The sequence below is a fragment of the Dendrobates tinctorius genome, unplaced genomic scaffold (genome assembly GCF_039654945.1).
Source record: "Dendrobates tinctorius isolate UK_male_01 unplaced genomic scaffold, ASM3965494v1 ptg000039l, whole genome shotgun sequence".
In the NCBI taxonomy this organism is placed as follows: domain Eukaryota; kingdom Metazoa; phylum Chordata; class Amphibia; order Anura; family Dendrobatidae; genus Dendrobates; species Dendrobates tinctorius.
Window position 1 is genome coordinate 24,011,690 of NW_027361707.1, and position 15,706 is coordinate 24,027,395.

Sequence of the window (15,706 nt, forward strand, 5' to 3'; positions counted from 1 at the left end):
GTAATGTCATGGTAATCTTGCAAGGTGGTTTCTTCAGAGGTGTCCTCAATGGAAATGGGTTCCTTGCAGATAACAAAATTGTGGAGTACCACGCAAGCTTTGATCACCTCGTCAACAGTTTCTGTCTTGAGGTTGATCGCAGTCAATAGGACCCGCCATTTGGCTGTCAGAATACCAAAGGTACATTCAACCATTCTTCTTGCTCTTGTGAGGCGGTAATTAAAAATGCGTTTTGGTCTTGTCAATCCTCTGCTAGAGTACGGTTTCAAAAGGTGTTCTGACAGCTGGAAGGCTTCATCCCCTACACAGACAAATGGCATAGGTGGACCAGATGTTTGCGGCAGCGGTCTAGGTGGTGGGAACTGGAAGGTGTTTCCATACAGTTTATGCCCCATGGCAGACAGTTTGAAAACTTGAGAGTCATTGGAGCGGCCATAGGCCCCAATATCAACAGCAATAAATTTGTATTCCGCGTCAGCGATGGCCATGAGGACAATTGAAAAATATTTCTTGTAATTGAAATATTCCGATCTCGATCCGGCTGGCTTTACAATGCGGATATGTTTCCCATCCACAGCGCCCAAGCAGTTGGGAAACTGACATATCTGTTGAAACTTGTCAGCAATTTCAATCCACCTCTCTGTTGTGGGCTCTGGTAAAAACTCTTCAGCTAAGGAGTCTCACAGTGCACGGCATGTGTACTTCACTATTCCAGATATGGTGGAAATCCCGAGTCTGTACTGGAAATGCAGTGACGAAAGGGATTCTCCAGTTGCAAGAAATCTGTGGGGAATTAAAAAACAATCAATTAGTTTAAAATCACAGCATTACATACCAAAACTCAGCTATAACACTTGGAGATACAAACTACCACCAACAAGATTGCAGTGAAAGTGTGCTCTGATGCGATCACATCCAATAAATGTGGCTTACCTTAAAGTCACCATCAGACGCTCTGCGGGTGAAACAGAGAAGCGGCAATAGGTGTCCGCTTTTCTTATGAGGTGTGCAATGCGCTCCACCAAGTAATCAAAATTCTCCATTTTCATCCGAACATATCCAAAAAATGTATCCGGGTTTCGTCGAAGGTCCATGCAGAGTGTAGAATAGACCCCACGCGTCATTCTCTTGGCTGTGATGGGGTGGATCCACAAACGTCGTCTACGATGCCTGATGCGCTGCTGTCTCGCTCTCTCCTTCTCCAGAACAATCACCCTCAAACGATTCGCCTCCGCTATAAAATCCGCCAAATTCTTCAAAATATTTCCAATCACAACATCCATCTTCGCCAGTAACTTGCTCTTCTCTCCAACCTGCACTTTCTCCTCGACAACCTGTCAAAGAAGGGCTGTAGGAACACTCTATATATAGTTTTCCAGTAGCCAATCCCGTTCGGAAGGCCACAAGGGTCAATTTTAAAAACCGGATCCGGCGTAATCCGTCGAAAAACGGATAGAAAAACGGATGAACCGGATGAGAAGGATCCGGTTTTGTCTGTCAAGAACAAGACGGATCCGGCAGAAAACCGGATCCGGCACATCAGGTTTTACAAAACATTTGCCGGATCCGGCGTTCCGGCACGACGCCGGATCGCGCCTGACGCCGAAAACCTGATGTGTGAAAGTAGCCTTAATGGTAGATTTTAAAATAGCCCTATAGTGTCACACAAAGGGAGATAAATATAAACAGTACCAAAAATTAAAATAAAAACCTCACTCAGCCGAGGTGACAACCAGATAAATGTCAGGGTATCCTTATTTGCCAATTCATAGCTTTTAAACCTATCAAAAGACCAAAGAACAAGACACAAGATCAATCAAATCCAATGCTCTGGTATGAAAATCCAATTCGAATTCCTCCCCGTATTCATGATGGATTTACATCTCTGATAACAGATAAATAACCCCTTCTCTGCTCAAATGTCTACTTTCCCCTGATGAGTCTGACCAATGAAACGCGTCGGGAAGCAGGGAAGCAGAAACTCTGGGGTAGCGGTATGAGGGGTCCTGAAAGATGTCCTTTGGTGGGGTAATGTATGGATGAAAGTAAGTGCCTCCCCCTCTATCAATAGGAATCTTGGTCCTACTGAATTTCAAGAAATAAGCAATAATATGAGGTGAGATCCTTCCTTTATGCCATATTGAATTGGATTTTAATACCAGAGCTTTGGATTTGATTGACTTTATGTCTTGCTCTTTGGTCTTTTGATGGGTTTAAAAGCTATGAATTGGCATATAAGTGTACCCTGACATTTATCTGGTTGTCAACTCAGCTGAGTGTGGTTTTTATGTGAATTTTTGTTACTGTTTATATTTATCTTTCTTTGTGTGACACTATAGGGCTATTTTAAAATTTACCATTAAAAGTTATATTTCAATAAGCAATCCTACCCTGCTATTTTATACATCACTATTGGATTGGTGGTCATTGTGTTTTTGATTATACTATCGTTTATGTGAACGGTTACTTAGGTTTAACACTTTCTGAACCATAAAAGTATTAAAAATTAAAAACAAATCCTTATATTCATCTCACTACTCACCTATCTGACCCTCTTGTTCCTCACCACCACACATCTGGTGCTCGTCACTTCTTTGGATTGTCATTGGATGCTTTGAAATCCCTGGGCCTCTCATGGTAGGCCACGCATGCCACATGCACTTTCAAACGTGACGGCCCACAGCAAGACACAATGGCATCATGGCATGCTCCGTGACCTTTGCACACACATGTTCAGAACCCTTCCGGAAGCTTCAACCTAGATGATCAAAAGATGCCACGAGGACTGGACAGGTAGTGGTGAGCAGTGAAGTGTGTATAAGCATTTTTTATTTTTTAAAATTACATTTATTATGCTATGGGGTCTGGAGACATCCCAGATCACAATAAGGCTACTTTCACACATCCGGTGTGTGGGGTCCGGCGGCGTGCAGCGAAAAGCCGGGCCGCCGGATCCGGCCTGCAGCCGTGACACCGGATGTGTATTCGGCGTCTGATACGGCTCGGACATGATTTAAAGGAGCCGCAGGAGGAGGTGGACAGAGGCAGCCGCTGAGAGAGACAGCTGCTGAAAGGGAGGTGAGGGGAGGGTAGGAGAGGAGAGGAGAGGGGAGGGGAGAGAAGAGGGGGTGGAAAGAGAGAGAGACATGTGGGGTTAACACTCAGTGTCCAGGCGAGAGAATCTCTCTCTCTTGCCGGGCACTTGTGGGGTTAACCCCACAGAGAGATCTCTCTCTCTCACCCAGACACTGTGAGTGTTAACCCCACAAGTGCCCGGCGAGAGAGATCTCCCACAAGTGTCCGGGTGACAGAGAGAAATCTCTCTCTCTCGCCGGGCACTTGTGGGGTTAACATTCACAGAGTCCGGCGCTGACAAAAAACGTTGCAGAGAACGTTTTTTGCAGATGCCGGATGGCTAATTTTTGCCGTGTCCGGCAACAACCGGACACGACGCATAACCATCTGGCATGATGCGGCGACCATGAAAGCTTATGGGACAAAACCGGATCCGGTGCTGGATCCGGTTATGAAAAATTTCGCCGCATCGTGCCGGATTACAAAAACCGGATGTGTGAAAGAGGCCTTAGGGACGTTCAATTTGCAGAGCATAACTTATCTGCGAATTGAATTTTACAGGAAAACAGCATGAAAGGAACTATTTTAATTTTGCATGATCCACTCATGTCTACTGAAGACTCATGAATGAGCTCAGCATGTATGTATATGACATGGCAAGGGAGAGACAGATTAATGTCAGATATGTATGACCAGGCTTATATGTGCCAAGTGCAGAGTACATTCTTTCTATGGGGTGATAACATAAGAAAAAGTACCTGTATCTTCCCCTGGAGTCGGTGTAGGGGGATAAACACCATTAAAAGACTATGATCTTATTACTTGCTCTCACAGTTTTTGCTTTCCACTTCTCTCTTACACAAATATAGAAAGTTAACTTTTTCACTCTCATATCTTCAAACTAGTGCTTCCACCTACGTTCCTATCAGTTAAAAGAAACCTGTCAGCAGGATTTTACCCCCAAACTATTTATATGTGCATATAACTGTTTTAAAGACAAGTCCAGCAATTCCTTTAACTAATCAGTCCTTTCCTCCATTACTCAGAAATCAGCATTTAAATGTTAAAGCAAATGAGGCTGAAGAGCTGTTTGTTGATCTGAAGCATCTGTCACTCCAGCTCTATGTTATGCTCGGGTAGGAAAGTCCGGCAGATGGCACAACACACACCACCAACGGGATGGAAAAGGGGGGAGGAAGGCATTAACAGTAGGGAGCAAGGGATGGGGCACCTCCTAATAACAATCTGAGCCTATCCCTAAGCTCCCCTAATGCCCTATGAGGGTCCTTCCCTCCAGTGCTGTCACATGCCCAGTCCCTAGCTGTCACCTCACTGTACCCTGGCTAGTGCACTGGCCGACAAGGACACTAGCCTCAGCACTGCAGATGACATCAACACGGGGAAGTAATAGCACAAGGCAGACAAGGAAAGGAACAACGAAAACTTAGCTCAAGCCTCTGCTGCAAAGCTCCACACAAGAGAGGATATGAAAGCAGGACCTTGAACTCCACTGAAGAGACAAACTCTAATACCAACAGTCAGCTGATTTGTCATGTGACTGTGTAAAGGGTGGTGGGAGTGGTCACAACCCACCTCAGCTGACTAGCAGCACAACAGCTGCCAGCAAGGAAACTGATATTAACCCTTGCTGGCCCAAAAGTAAAAACCACGTTTAAATAAAACCAGAAGCAGAGTTGCCATGAATCCCAAAACGAGTTGTGACACTCTATTCCCTTGCCAGCACTGTATCCACCTGCTTTACTAACAGCTCCTTTGCCTGAAGTCACACAGTATAGAGGCTGTCAGTCAAGTGAGAGGAGATGACAATAGACGGAAAATAGAGCTGGAGTGACAGAGGCTTCAGATCTTGAAATAGCTCTCAAGCTCTTATTTGCATATTAATTCAAACGCTGATTTCCCAGTGAAAGATGAACAGACCGGACTCGACTTTGACAGAGCTACATGCACGTATAAACAGCTTGGTGAGGAGAGGGGGAAATCATGCTGACTAATTCCCTTTAAAAGATTAATCATGACAAATATAAGTGTTCCATCATTGACCTTATTTGTGTTTATCAGCAACAGTGATGGTTATTTTATTTTTTTTCCAACTGGCCGGAGTTGAGTTTTTATGTCTTCACATTACTTTAACTAACAGTGAAACTATTGATACAGTTGCCGGCCTCACTGGAGCATTGGAGGCTCTTTGTGCACAACATTAATGTTCTTTGTGGTGAGTTTTATTACAACTTAAGTACTAGAGTTCAGACCACCAAGTCCATTCTATTTTACAGCTCTCCAGTGAAACTTTGTGTTTGTGAGCCCAATAAGGCAGAATAAAATCCATACACATTACACATTAAAGCTTTCAAGATTGAAGATTTGAGCAGTGGAGACACAGTGAAAGTCTAGCCCATCCACAGCAGAGAGCAAAACACAGGGCTCGGATAAAATCTGCTGATAGTGATGAGTCAATTACTTTATCTAATGTTAAAATTTGCCAAGACCAATCTAGAATATTACACACGGATGTGCAACAGATCCACTTCTCGGGATGTGAGATACCTGCTGGATTGATTATCTTAAATCTGGATGAAGCGGTTTCATGTAATTATTGTACGTCTTTACAGAAGCTTGTTTAGGAAAGTGCAGTACTTAAATAAAGTGTCTAAGATGACAGTTCGAAAGTCAATAATCCCAGGTACGCTGGGCAGACTTTTGTAATTAGCGGGTTCTTTAGCAGGATGAGATGGCTCGATGAAATACATTTTGCTTCTCATTTCGAAATGTTCACTGAGCAGAAATGTCCTGCTGAGTTTAGGTCATCCTGAATATTGTCCCATTGTGAAGCCTTAGGCTGATTAAACCACATCGGTAATTAGATTTTACAATACAAACTGTATATTGTATTAAAAAGAGCCTCTTTGACATGATGATGCTGGTTTACGTTGAAAATCTATGTTAGAGTGGCTGTATTCTACGTTTTTCATTCACCTCCCACCTAGCCTCATTGACTGCTCCTCAGTGTCCTTCCTCTCCACGGCAGCTGAAATCTCATTCCGCTCAGCACAATCTGCAGCTTTGTTAGGCCTCATTCAGACATTGGTTTCTCTCATGTATGAAAAAAAATGGATTATCTTGATCATAGTGTGGTCCGGGTGTCATCTATTTTTCTCGTACGTCAAGAAATGAAAAGTTTGTCCACTTTCTCTTACGTGACAGTGTGTGGAAATTGGATTGTGATCAGATGCAATACGATTGCGTCCTTATTTCTATTCAAGGACCCTTAGGCTTGCATTGCCGATTTTGAACCGACCCACTGATCAAAATCGGGCATGTCTCTACAAAAAATCACAGACATGTGAATGGGCCCATACACTATCACAGGTACAAATGCTATCTGCGAAAATTGGATATCTTTTTGAGGCCTGGAGTCTAGAGATGAGCAAATCTGGCAAAATTCAAATTTGCGTGGATTTGCCTGGGAAATTCAATTAGCAGAGAAATGTATTCTTCGCTGATTAAATGTCCCATATTATGCTATGGGGTCTCTTAAGACCCCCAGATTATAATAAACTTAATACATATAGAAATACTTATACTCGCCTTACCAGTCAACTGTCCGACTTCATCACTCCTCACCATCACTGATACGGTCCACGTTGCATCTTTTTATCATTGCTGCTCATGCTGAATCCTTTAGTTTCTTCACACTAAGACCTGACTTCTGGCTCTGATGAGGCCTGTGACGTTTCTCCATAAGTGCATGTGAGGTCACAATGTTGCGACACGTTATGACCTTGCAGGTGCATGTGCGGAAACTTACCGGATCTCGTCAGGGCACGAAGTCCAGGCTCAACGTGAAGAGAACCTGAGATGAAGCATGAGCAGCGGTGATCAGAATTGCAACGAGTACTGGATGGTTAACAGCAGAGGGGACAGAGAGGTGAGTGGTGAGACGAGTATAAGGAATTTTTTTGCACATTTTTATTCCTTTATTGTCCGTTTGCAATATTTTGCAATATTTGAATGGAGTTCAATTCCACTTGAATATATTCACACATCTCTAATAGAGTGTTAGGGTCGGCGGTACGCACCAAATATAAATAATCCTAGGTGCGTTCGCCGCCCGGGGTCCACCGTGCGGTAGATGACAAGACCGCTGCTGAACAATGGCAGATGCACCTAGTAGGTGCAGGACTGCACTCGGGTTAACGTCACCCAAACGCTAAAGCAAAGGCACAGGCCCTGTTAGCGTCACAGAGACCTGCGTGTGGCGTCGCAGCCGCGAACACCAATAGTTGCTGTTGCTACAGCACAGCGGCAGAGAAAAGCCGCAAGCGTCGGCGCCGAGGACCGGGCGCCGACGGACGCTAGTGTAGGTGTGGAGCAAGTGGCGTGTAGCTTGCCACAACCCTGGAGCTGACTATTCACACTCGGTCACCACTCGTAATATCAGAGGGTAGGGGTTTCAAATGAGTCAGACACCAGTCCATACATCCATCACCATACACACACAGAATAATATGCTACACTAGCGCATCGCCGAGCCGCCATGCGGGCTTTTTATAGCGATGCGCTTCCGGGACCTTCCATTAGCTTGGGAAGGACCAATCAGATCCGACATAGGACCTGAGCATGTGACCCCTGCTCTCCAGTGAGAGGTCAAGTTGCGGGCATGCCCAGTAGCACGGCATGAGGACTTAGCCTCAGGAGCAGTTCCCTGCAGAGCAGGTTGCGCTGCTATTGCTGCACCAGAGGTGGCAGCAACATCCAGGCTGTCAGAGCGAGTCTGAGCAGCAAGCCTGGCTCACCGTGATTGCTGAGCAGGAGTCTGAGCGGTCGGAGGAGAATGGGAGACCGCAGGATGTCTGGCTCTGGATTCCCGCTGTGCAGTGCCAGGAATCCGACGCCTAACATAGAGACTGAATAAACTTGGATTTTACTAATGCATGCAGCTTAAAAGTTACAGGGGCCTGTCACCAGATTTCACAATACACAGTGGAAATGGTTGGCGGCCATCCAATGTGTAAGGGAAAGTTTCAACCATCTCCTGCCAGATGACATTAGGAAGAAGGAACGGCCATTTTGAATTTAAAAGCCCATTACTTTTCTTCTATGATGAGATAAGCCCCTGTTAGGTGTCGGGTTTCTGCATCTGCTCTGCAGTAATCCAGAGCCTCACATTCTGCGGTCTCCTGCTGTCTATCTACCACAGAGATTACTTTGCAGCAGATCGCTCCAGAGACTAAGTCCCTCTGTTCTCCTACTGGGCATGCTCACGAGACGATCTCCCATTGGAGATTGGGAGTCATGTGCCCAGGTCCTGCTCCAGATCTTATTGGTCCATCTCGGAGATCTGGAAGCTTCTGGAAGGTCCAGCTATAAAAAGCGCGCTTGACCGTTCGGCCATGTGCTAGTATAGTCTCTAGTTGCTACTGTGTGAATGATGATGGATGTATGAACCTGCAAATGACTCATTAAGATCCCCTCCCTCTGATATTACGAATGTGTACAGGGACATAGATTAGAGTCAGCGCCAGCACGTGGCAAGCCTCAAGCCACTACTACATCATCCACAGTGCTAGCGTGCGACATTGCACCTGCTTCCTTGCTTTGTCGACTAGCGGCAGTGTTCTACGCCGTGCTGCAGTTGCAGCCCTCTTTGGCATCTGCAGTAGTGACATCGCACGCATGGTAGGTCTAGACGGACGCAGCTCCTCTGCTTTGGTCCCGCTCCTGTGACCAGATACCATGTGTGCAGTTACCTGAGACCTGTGACAATAACAGGCTAGCCTTTTGTGTTTACCTCTGCTGGCATCTCTGTGAGCAAACAGAGATTGCTTAGCGCACCTGGGTGACTTATAACCCGCACGCGTTATACCGCCATATTGCTCGTCTGTCACTACTTAGCAGCAGTGATATCACCTTCTGCACGATGGACCCCGAGCGGCGAACACACTTTATTATTTATTTTTATTTAATACGTTCCGCCGTTCCTAACAGCCCCTTCTTCAGATATAGATGGTAGTAAGGAGGGATAGTTGATGTTTATGGCCACCATTTAGGACCCTTCGTTTTGTAGTTACCATAACTTTCTTGTCCATTTTTTTATACAGTTGATTAACATTATATTTTGAATTGAAACCTAACAAAAGTCCCAAAAATTGATTGTATTTTTTATTAGGTTCATCGCGGTATTAAAGGAGTAGTTAAGGACGAATATGGGAATCCAATAAAGAATGCCCGAATTTCAGTGAGAGGAATTCGCCATGATATAATGACAGGTATTATAGAACAAGTCTGAGAAAAGCAATTATATTTATTTATAGACCATACTTATTATAATGAATGAGACCAGATTTTTTTTATAACAGGACTGGAAATATTTTCTATTTTTGCTAGTCATTTCATACTAATATTTTAACAATTATATACCGTAGCGTCAATCTAATCAGTTGTAAAACATATCTAAAAAATTACAAAAACAATACCAGAATTGCAGTTTTTTTGTTTTTTGTTCACCCTCCTTACACCTAAAAAAATAAATTAAAAAAAATGTAATAAAGAAGTCATATGTGCTCCAAAATGGTAAAAGTAAACATTGCAACTATCAAGAAATAAACCTTCACACAATTCAGTCTATGGGAAAATAAAAAAAAAGTCTATGGGTCTCAGCAAAGTAGAGAAACCGTAAAAAAAAGTAAATTTGTTATTCTCGTTATCATATCGACCTGCAGGAAAAATAATGGTATGTTAACTGCACCGAATGATGATTGGTGTTTAAAAAGTAAAAAGAAAAAAATCCCACATTACATTTTGTTCATTCCACCTCCCAAAAAGTGGATTAAAGTGGTGAAAGTCATATGTAAATGAAAATCGGAACCATGAAAACTGTTTCTTTTCCCTTAATAAAACAAGCTCTCACATATCTCTGTTCACAGAAAAAATGTTAAGCTTATGACTCTCATAACATGGTGACACAAAACTAAAAGATTTTTTTCAAACAAAATAATATAAAAAGTAATAAGAAAGAAATATATAAATTTGATTCCCCCTATAATAAGGCTGCCCCTCCCTCCCAGAATTGTGCAGCAAATCAGGCTCCTGGAATATGACATTGAAAAATAAAATGTGTGGACTTAATTGCCAAATTAGGCTTGGTCTTTAAGGGGTTAAGTTGTTAATTTGAAATTGTTTGTAATATACAGTGCCTTGCTAAAGTATTCGGCCCCCTGGAACTTTTCAACCTTTTCCCACATATCATGCTTCAAACATAAAGATACCAAATGTAAATATTTGGTGAAGAATCAACAACAAGTGGGACACAATTGTGAAGTTGAAAAAAATTTATTGGTTATTTTAAATTTTTGTGGAAATTCAAAAACTGAAAAGTGGGGCATGCAATATTATTCGGCCCCTTTTACTTTCAGTACAGCAAACTCACTCCAGAAGTTCATTGTGGATCTCTGAATGATCCAATGTTGTCCTAAATGACTAATGATGATAAATATAATCCGCCTGTGTGTAATCAAGTCTCCGTATAAACGTACCTGCTCTGTGATAGTCTCAGGGTTCTGTTTGAAGCACAGAGAGCATCATGAAGACCAAGGAACACAACAGGCAGGTCCGTGATACTGTTGTGGAGAAGTTTATAGCCGGATTTGGATATAAAATGATTTCCAAAACTTTAAACATCCCAAGGAGCACTGTGCAAGCGATCATATTGAAATGGAAGTAGTATCATACCACTGCAAATCTACCAAGACCCGGCCATCCCTATAAACTTTCATCTCAAACAAGGAGAAGACTGATCAGAGATGCACCCAAGAGGCCCATGATCACTCTGGATAAACTGCAGAGATCTACAGCTGAGGTGGGACAGTCTATCCATAGGACAACAATCAGTCGTACACTGCACAAATCTGGCCTTTATGGAAGAGTGGCAAGAAGAAAGCCATTTATCAAAGATATCCATAAAAAGTGTAATTTAAAGTTTGCAACAAGCCACCTGGGAGACACACCAAACATGTGGAAGAAGGTGCTCTGGTCAGATGAAACCAAAATCGAACTTTTTGGCAACAATGCCAAACGATATGTTTGGTGTAAAGGCAACACAGCTCATCACCCTGAACACACCATCCCCACTGTCAAACATGGTGGTGGCAGCATTATGGTTTGGGCCTGCTTTTCTACAGCAGGGACAGGGAAGATGGTTAAAATTGATGGGAAGATGGATGGAGCCAAATATCGGACCATTCTTGAAGAAAACCTGTTCGAGTCTGCAAAAGACCTGAGACTGGGACGGAGATTTGTCTTCCGACAAGACAATGATCCCAAACATAAAGCAAAATCTACAATGGAATGTTCACAAATAAACGTATCCAGGTGTTAGAATAGCAAAGTCAAAGTCCAGACCTGAATCCAATCGAGAATCTGTGGAAAGAGCTAAAAACTGCTATTCACAAACCATCTCCATCAAACCTCACTGAGCTCGAGCTGTTTGCCAGGGAAGAATGGGCAAGAATTTCAGTCTCTCGATGTACAAAACTGATAGAGACATACCCCAAGCAACTTGCAGCTGTAATTGCAGCTAAAGGTGGTGCAACAAAGTATTAAGTTAAAGGGGCCGAATAATATTGTACGCCCCACTTTTCAGTTTTTGAATTTCCACAAAAATTTAAAATAACCAATAAATTTCATTCAACTTCACAATTGTGTCCCACTTGTTGTTGATTCTTCACCAAAAATTTACATTTGGTATCTTTATGTTTGAAGCATGATATGTGGGAAAAGGTTGAACAGTTCCAGGGGGTCGAATACTTTCGCAAGACACTGTATTTTGCTGAACATTGCTATTTTTCACTTGATATATTATTTAGATGAGCACTTGCTCCTTTTTTCTTTGCAATAACTATGTGTTGTTTTTTCCTCAAGCATAAATAATTACAAGGGGTAATCTCCAAAAACTACATTGAAAACTAGTGATTTCTAGTGATTTTCTCAAAGATGGCATAATATATGGTGGTGTTGAAATACTGTTTTCAACCAAAAAGTGGTGGTATAGAGATATATACACAGTATTTTAGCTAATGTTTAATTTAAAAAATGTTCATGTCACTTTGTGTTTGAAAAAAAATCTGCAATGGACAATAAAACCCCAAAATACTCGGCATTTTGATCATCCATTATATCATTGTAAAATTTTTAATTGAGAATAACTTTATAAGAACATATTGGGGTACCTTTCCCAATTTACCCTTTGACCTAAACCGATTTTTCCTATTTTCTTTTTAACTAAATCTAAATAATACAGGAAAATAATGTGTGTTTTCATTTTTCTTATTCAACTTCAAAAAATGTAAAAAACCTGTAGGATCATCAAATTAAAGGGAACCTGTCACCAGATTTTGCTGATATAAGATGTGGCCGCTGCCTTTCAGGGCTTATCTACAGCATTCTATAATGCAGTAGATAAGCCCCCAATCCAACCTGCAAGAGAAGAAAAATAACTTACTATACTCACCCGGGGGGGCGGTCGGGTTCGATGGGTGTCGCAGGTCGCCTCCCATCTTTTTGCAATGCCACCCTCCTGCTTGCTTCACAGCTCATCAGCATTGCGCTCCCGCGAATGCGTACTTATCTGCCCTGTTGAGGGCAAAGCAAATTCCTGCATTGCGCAGGCGCTGGGCCTCTCTGATCTTTCCCGGCACCTGCGCACTGCAGTGCTTTGCTCTGCCCTCAACAAGGCAAGGAAATATGCCTGCGCAGGAGCGCGATGCCGGGGAGCCATGAAGCAGGCAGGATGGCAGCTTCACAATAAGATGGGAGGTGCCAGACCTGGACCCACGACACCCATGGGACCGAACCGCCCTACAGGTGACTATAATAAAACTTATTTTTCTTATCTTTCAGGTCGGATCAGGGGATTATCTACAAAAAGAAAAATAACAGTCAACTGAAAGCGAATTTCTCCAGCTGCCATCAATTCTTTTTGTTGTCTGTCCACTGTCTTTTCTCCACGCCTCCACACTGTCACGTCTCTGGCTCGGTGTTTACTCTGGGTCAGGACTTCTGGCTGTGAGCAAAACCATGGTTCTGCTTTGTGTCGACTCTGGGCTGGGACGTCTGGCTGCGTGCCCAGCAAGGTCTTTGCGCATGGCTGGAAGTCCTGTCCTAGCAAAAACATGGGGCCGTGCCAGAGTTTTCTCACATATGGAAGTCCCATCTCAGAGTGAACACCAAGCCAAAGAATTGGCACAGTGGAAGCTTGGAGAAAAGAACAGTGGACAGGAAGCAGAGTGAAAGGACAGAGAAGTGAGCTTTGAGGTGATTCCAGGCCTAGAGTTAACACCAGGCCAGAGATGCTGGTGCGAAGAACCAGTTAGCAGGCTTGAAGCATTGGGAGTGGTGAGCAGTGAAGTGTGTATATGTTTTTGTTTCTTTTTACTTCTTACATTTATTATGCGCTTAAGTCTGAAGAGACCCAAAAGCATAATGGGCAACATTACATTCACAGAGAATATCTTTGCTGGAAATCAAATTTCTTGGTAAAATCTGCATGATTTGGCAAATTCAAATTTTGTCAGTTATGTTTATGTCTAGTTATAAAGTCTTAAAAAAGGTTTGGTTTATTAGAAATAAATTATAATAAGAAATAAATTTAAATAATAAGAAAACTTTGAAAAATGTGAAAACTGTTATACATTTTTTCTGATATTTATCGAAACCTCTGTTTGTCCTCCTTGTTGTTTTTGCACATTATCCCAATTTATCTTCATATGTGCATTTTGTATGAGCTATGAATTTTCTCTCCTACCACTGTTATATGGCCTCCTCTGGGAGAGCTTTTCTAGATGCTGTTTCATCATTTATTCATAATAATAACTATTGATTATATTCTCTTAGCCAACAAAATTTTCTTTGTTTGTTTTATAAAGCTGAAAATGGAGATTACTGGCGACTCTTGATTCCAGGTGTCTACGTGGTCTCTGCAGAAGCCTTTGGCTACTCTAAAGTCTCCAAGAAGATTACTCTTCCACCTAGTATGACCAAGCCTGGACGAGTTGACTTTGTTTTGAACCGTGTTGAGATCAAAACTCGCAAATATGATAAACTTATTCCCGAAGATATCTATGATCGAAATGACCCACTCGATTCTTATGATCCTCATACTCAACAGGGTCAAAGAGAACAAGGTGAAGGAGATCAACAGTCTCAAGATGGAGAAAAGCCTTGGTGGTGGTCTTATTTTAGCATGTTGGGCCATAACAGGCCATCATGGCTGCTTAAAAACAACTAACTATTAATTTCTGAATTTTAAGAGTCAACAATTTTACTATTTTATTGTTTTTATATCTGTTTTGTCTTGGTAGTCACAATGTAATGTACCGTATTTGCTTTAATGATTGTTCATATGGCCATTACATTTTTTTGTCCTTTATGCCCATTCTTCATTTTTCTCTTCCAACGATATTTAGGAATATTCCTGTATAAATTTGTATATTTTTTATGACATTGATGCAGTGTAAAAATAAGTCACAATATGTAGAAATAAACGCAATCTAATGGTGCTAAACTGATTCACAGTTCACTGGGACTAGGCTTCATCGAAGGAAGATTGCAAAAAATCTAATACTTGCATTTTTATTCAGATCAAATCTATTTGGGATAAAAGACATCTGCAACAATTAACTTCGGTAATATAACAAGCAGATATGGGACTGAGCGGCTGGATAATGCTTCTGCCAGAAACTAACGTTCTTACTAAATCCTGTTTAACTTAAAATCTAACTGAGGGCTATGCTTCCCATAATTTGTTGGGTACTTTTATACTCATGGAGAAAACCTGAGAACCATGAGTCCTTCCTCTGACCAAACGTGTTGACTTTACTATTCCTGTATGAATTTGTACATAGGTGAAAATGTCAGCCAGCAGAATGTGAACATTGGAAGCAGGACTCACAGGCTTTCTCTATGAGTGAGTAGATGAAGTAAGGATCACAAGTTTTGTCTTTGTGCAATTGGAAGAAGTAGGCTTTCTCTATGGACATGCTACAGAATGTGATGTTATGTGCAACACAAAAACTTTACTAAACAGATACACCAAATATAAGTCACCTGGGCAAGAAACTCCAAGAAAACTGAAAACAACACAAAGTTAACACGATGTAACATCATGTCATGCAGTTGGCGCAGCTGTATGAAGTGGGCTCAGGTGCTGAGCCAGCACCCTACCAAGCAGTTGCCGGCTGTGTTGCGCGTCAATAATCTGCATGTAACAGCAGCGATCATAGCTAGTCTCCGATCACTGCTGTTAACCAATTACATGCATGAGGCCGATGGGTTGCCATGCCAGCATGTTGAAAGCCCCCATGGCCTTGTGAAGTACTATAACTGGGATTTTTAGCAGTCCATGGTTTTACCTATATGCTGCAGTGATAGAACAGTCGATCAGATAATTGTAGGTTTACGTTCAAGATAAAAATTTAAGCATAAAAAGATAAATCTTTTAAGACATTAAGCATAAAAATTTGAAATGCCCCCAATAAAAATAGATATTAAAAAAATTAAAAAATACACAGGTTTTATCACTGTGTCCATAAAAGTTTGATTTAGCAAAATATAAAAT

General features: G+C 42.1%; 1 protein-coding gene across 1 annotated transcript in view; it reads left to right on the forward strand.

Annotated features, from left to right (window-relative positions):
• Nucleotides 1–14,653, forward strand: part of CPZ (carboxypeptidase Z) — a 196,117-nt gene extending 181,464 nt beyond the window's left edge. The window contains exons 10-11 of the mRNA XM_073574560.1: nt 9,263–9,362; nt 14,016–14,653. Coding sequence (XP_073430661.1) covers nt 9,263–9,362; nt 14,016–14,377 — 462 coding nt within the window. The 3' untranslated portion in view covers nt 14,378–14,653. The remainder of the gene's footprint in view (nt 1–9,262; nt 9,363–14,015) is intronic.
• The last annotated feature ends 1,053 nt before the right edge of the window (nt 14,654–15,706 follow it).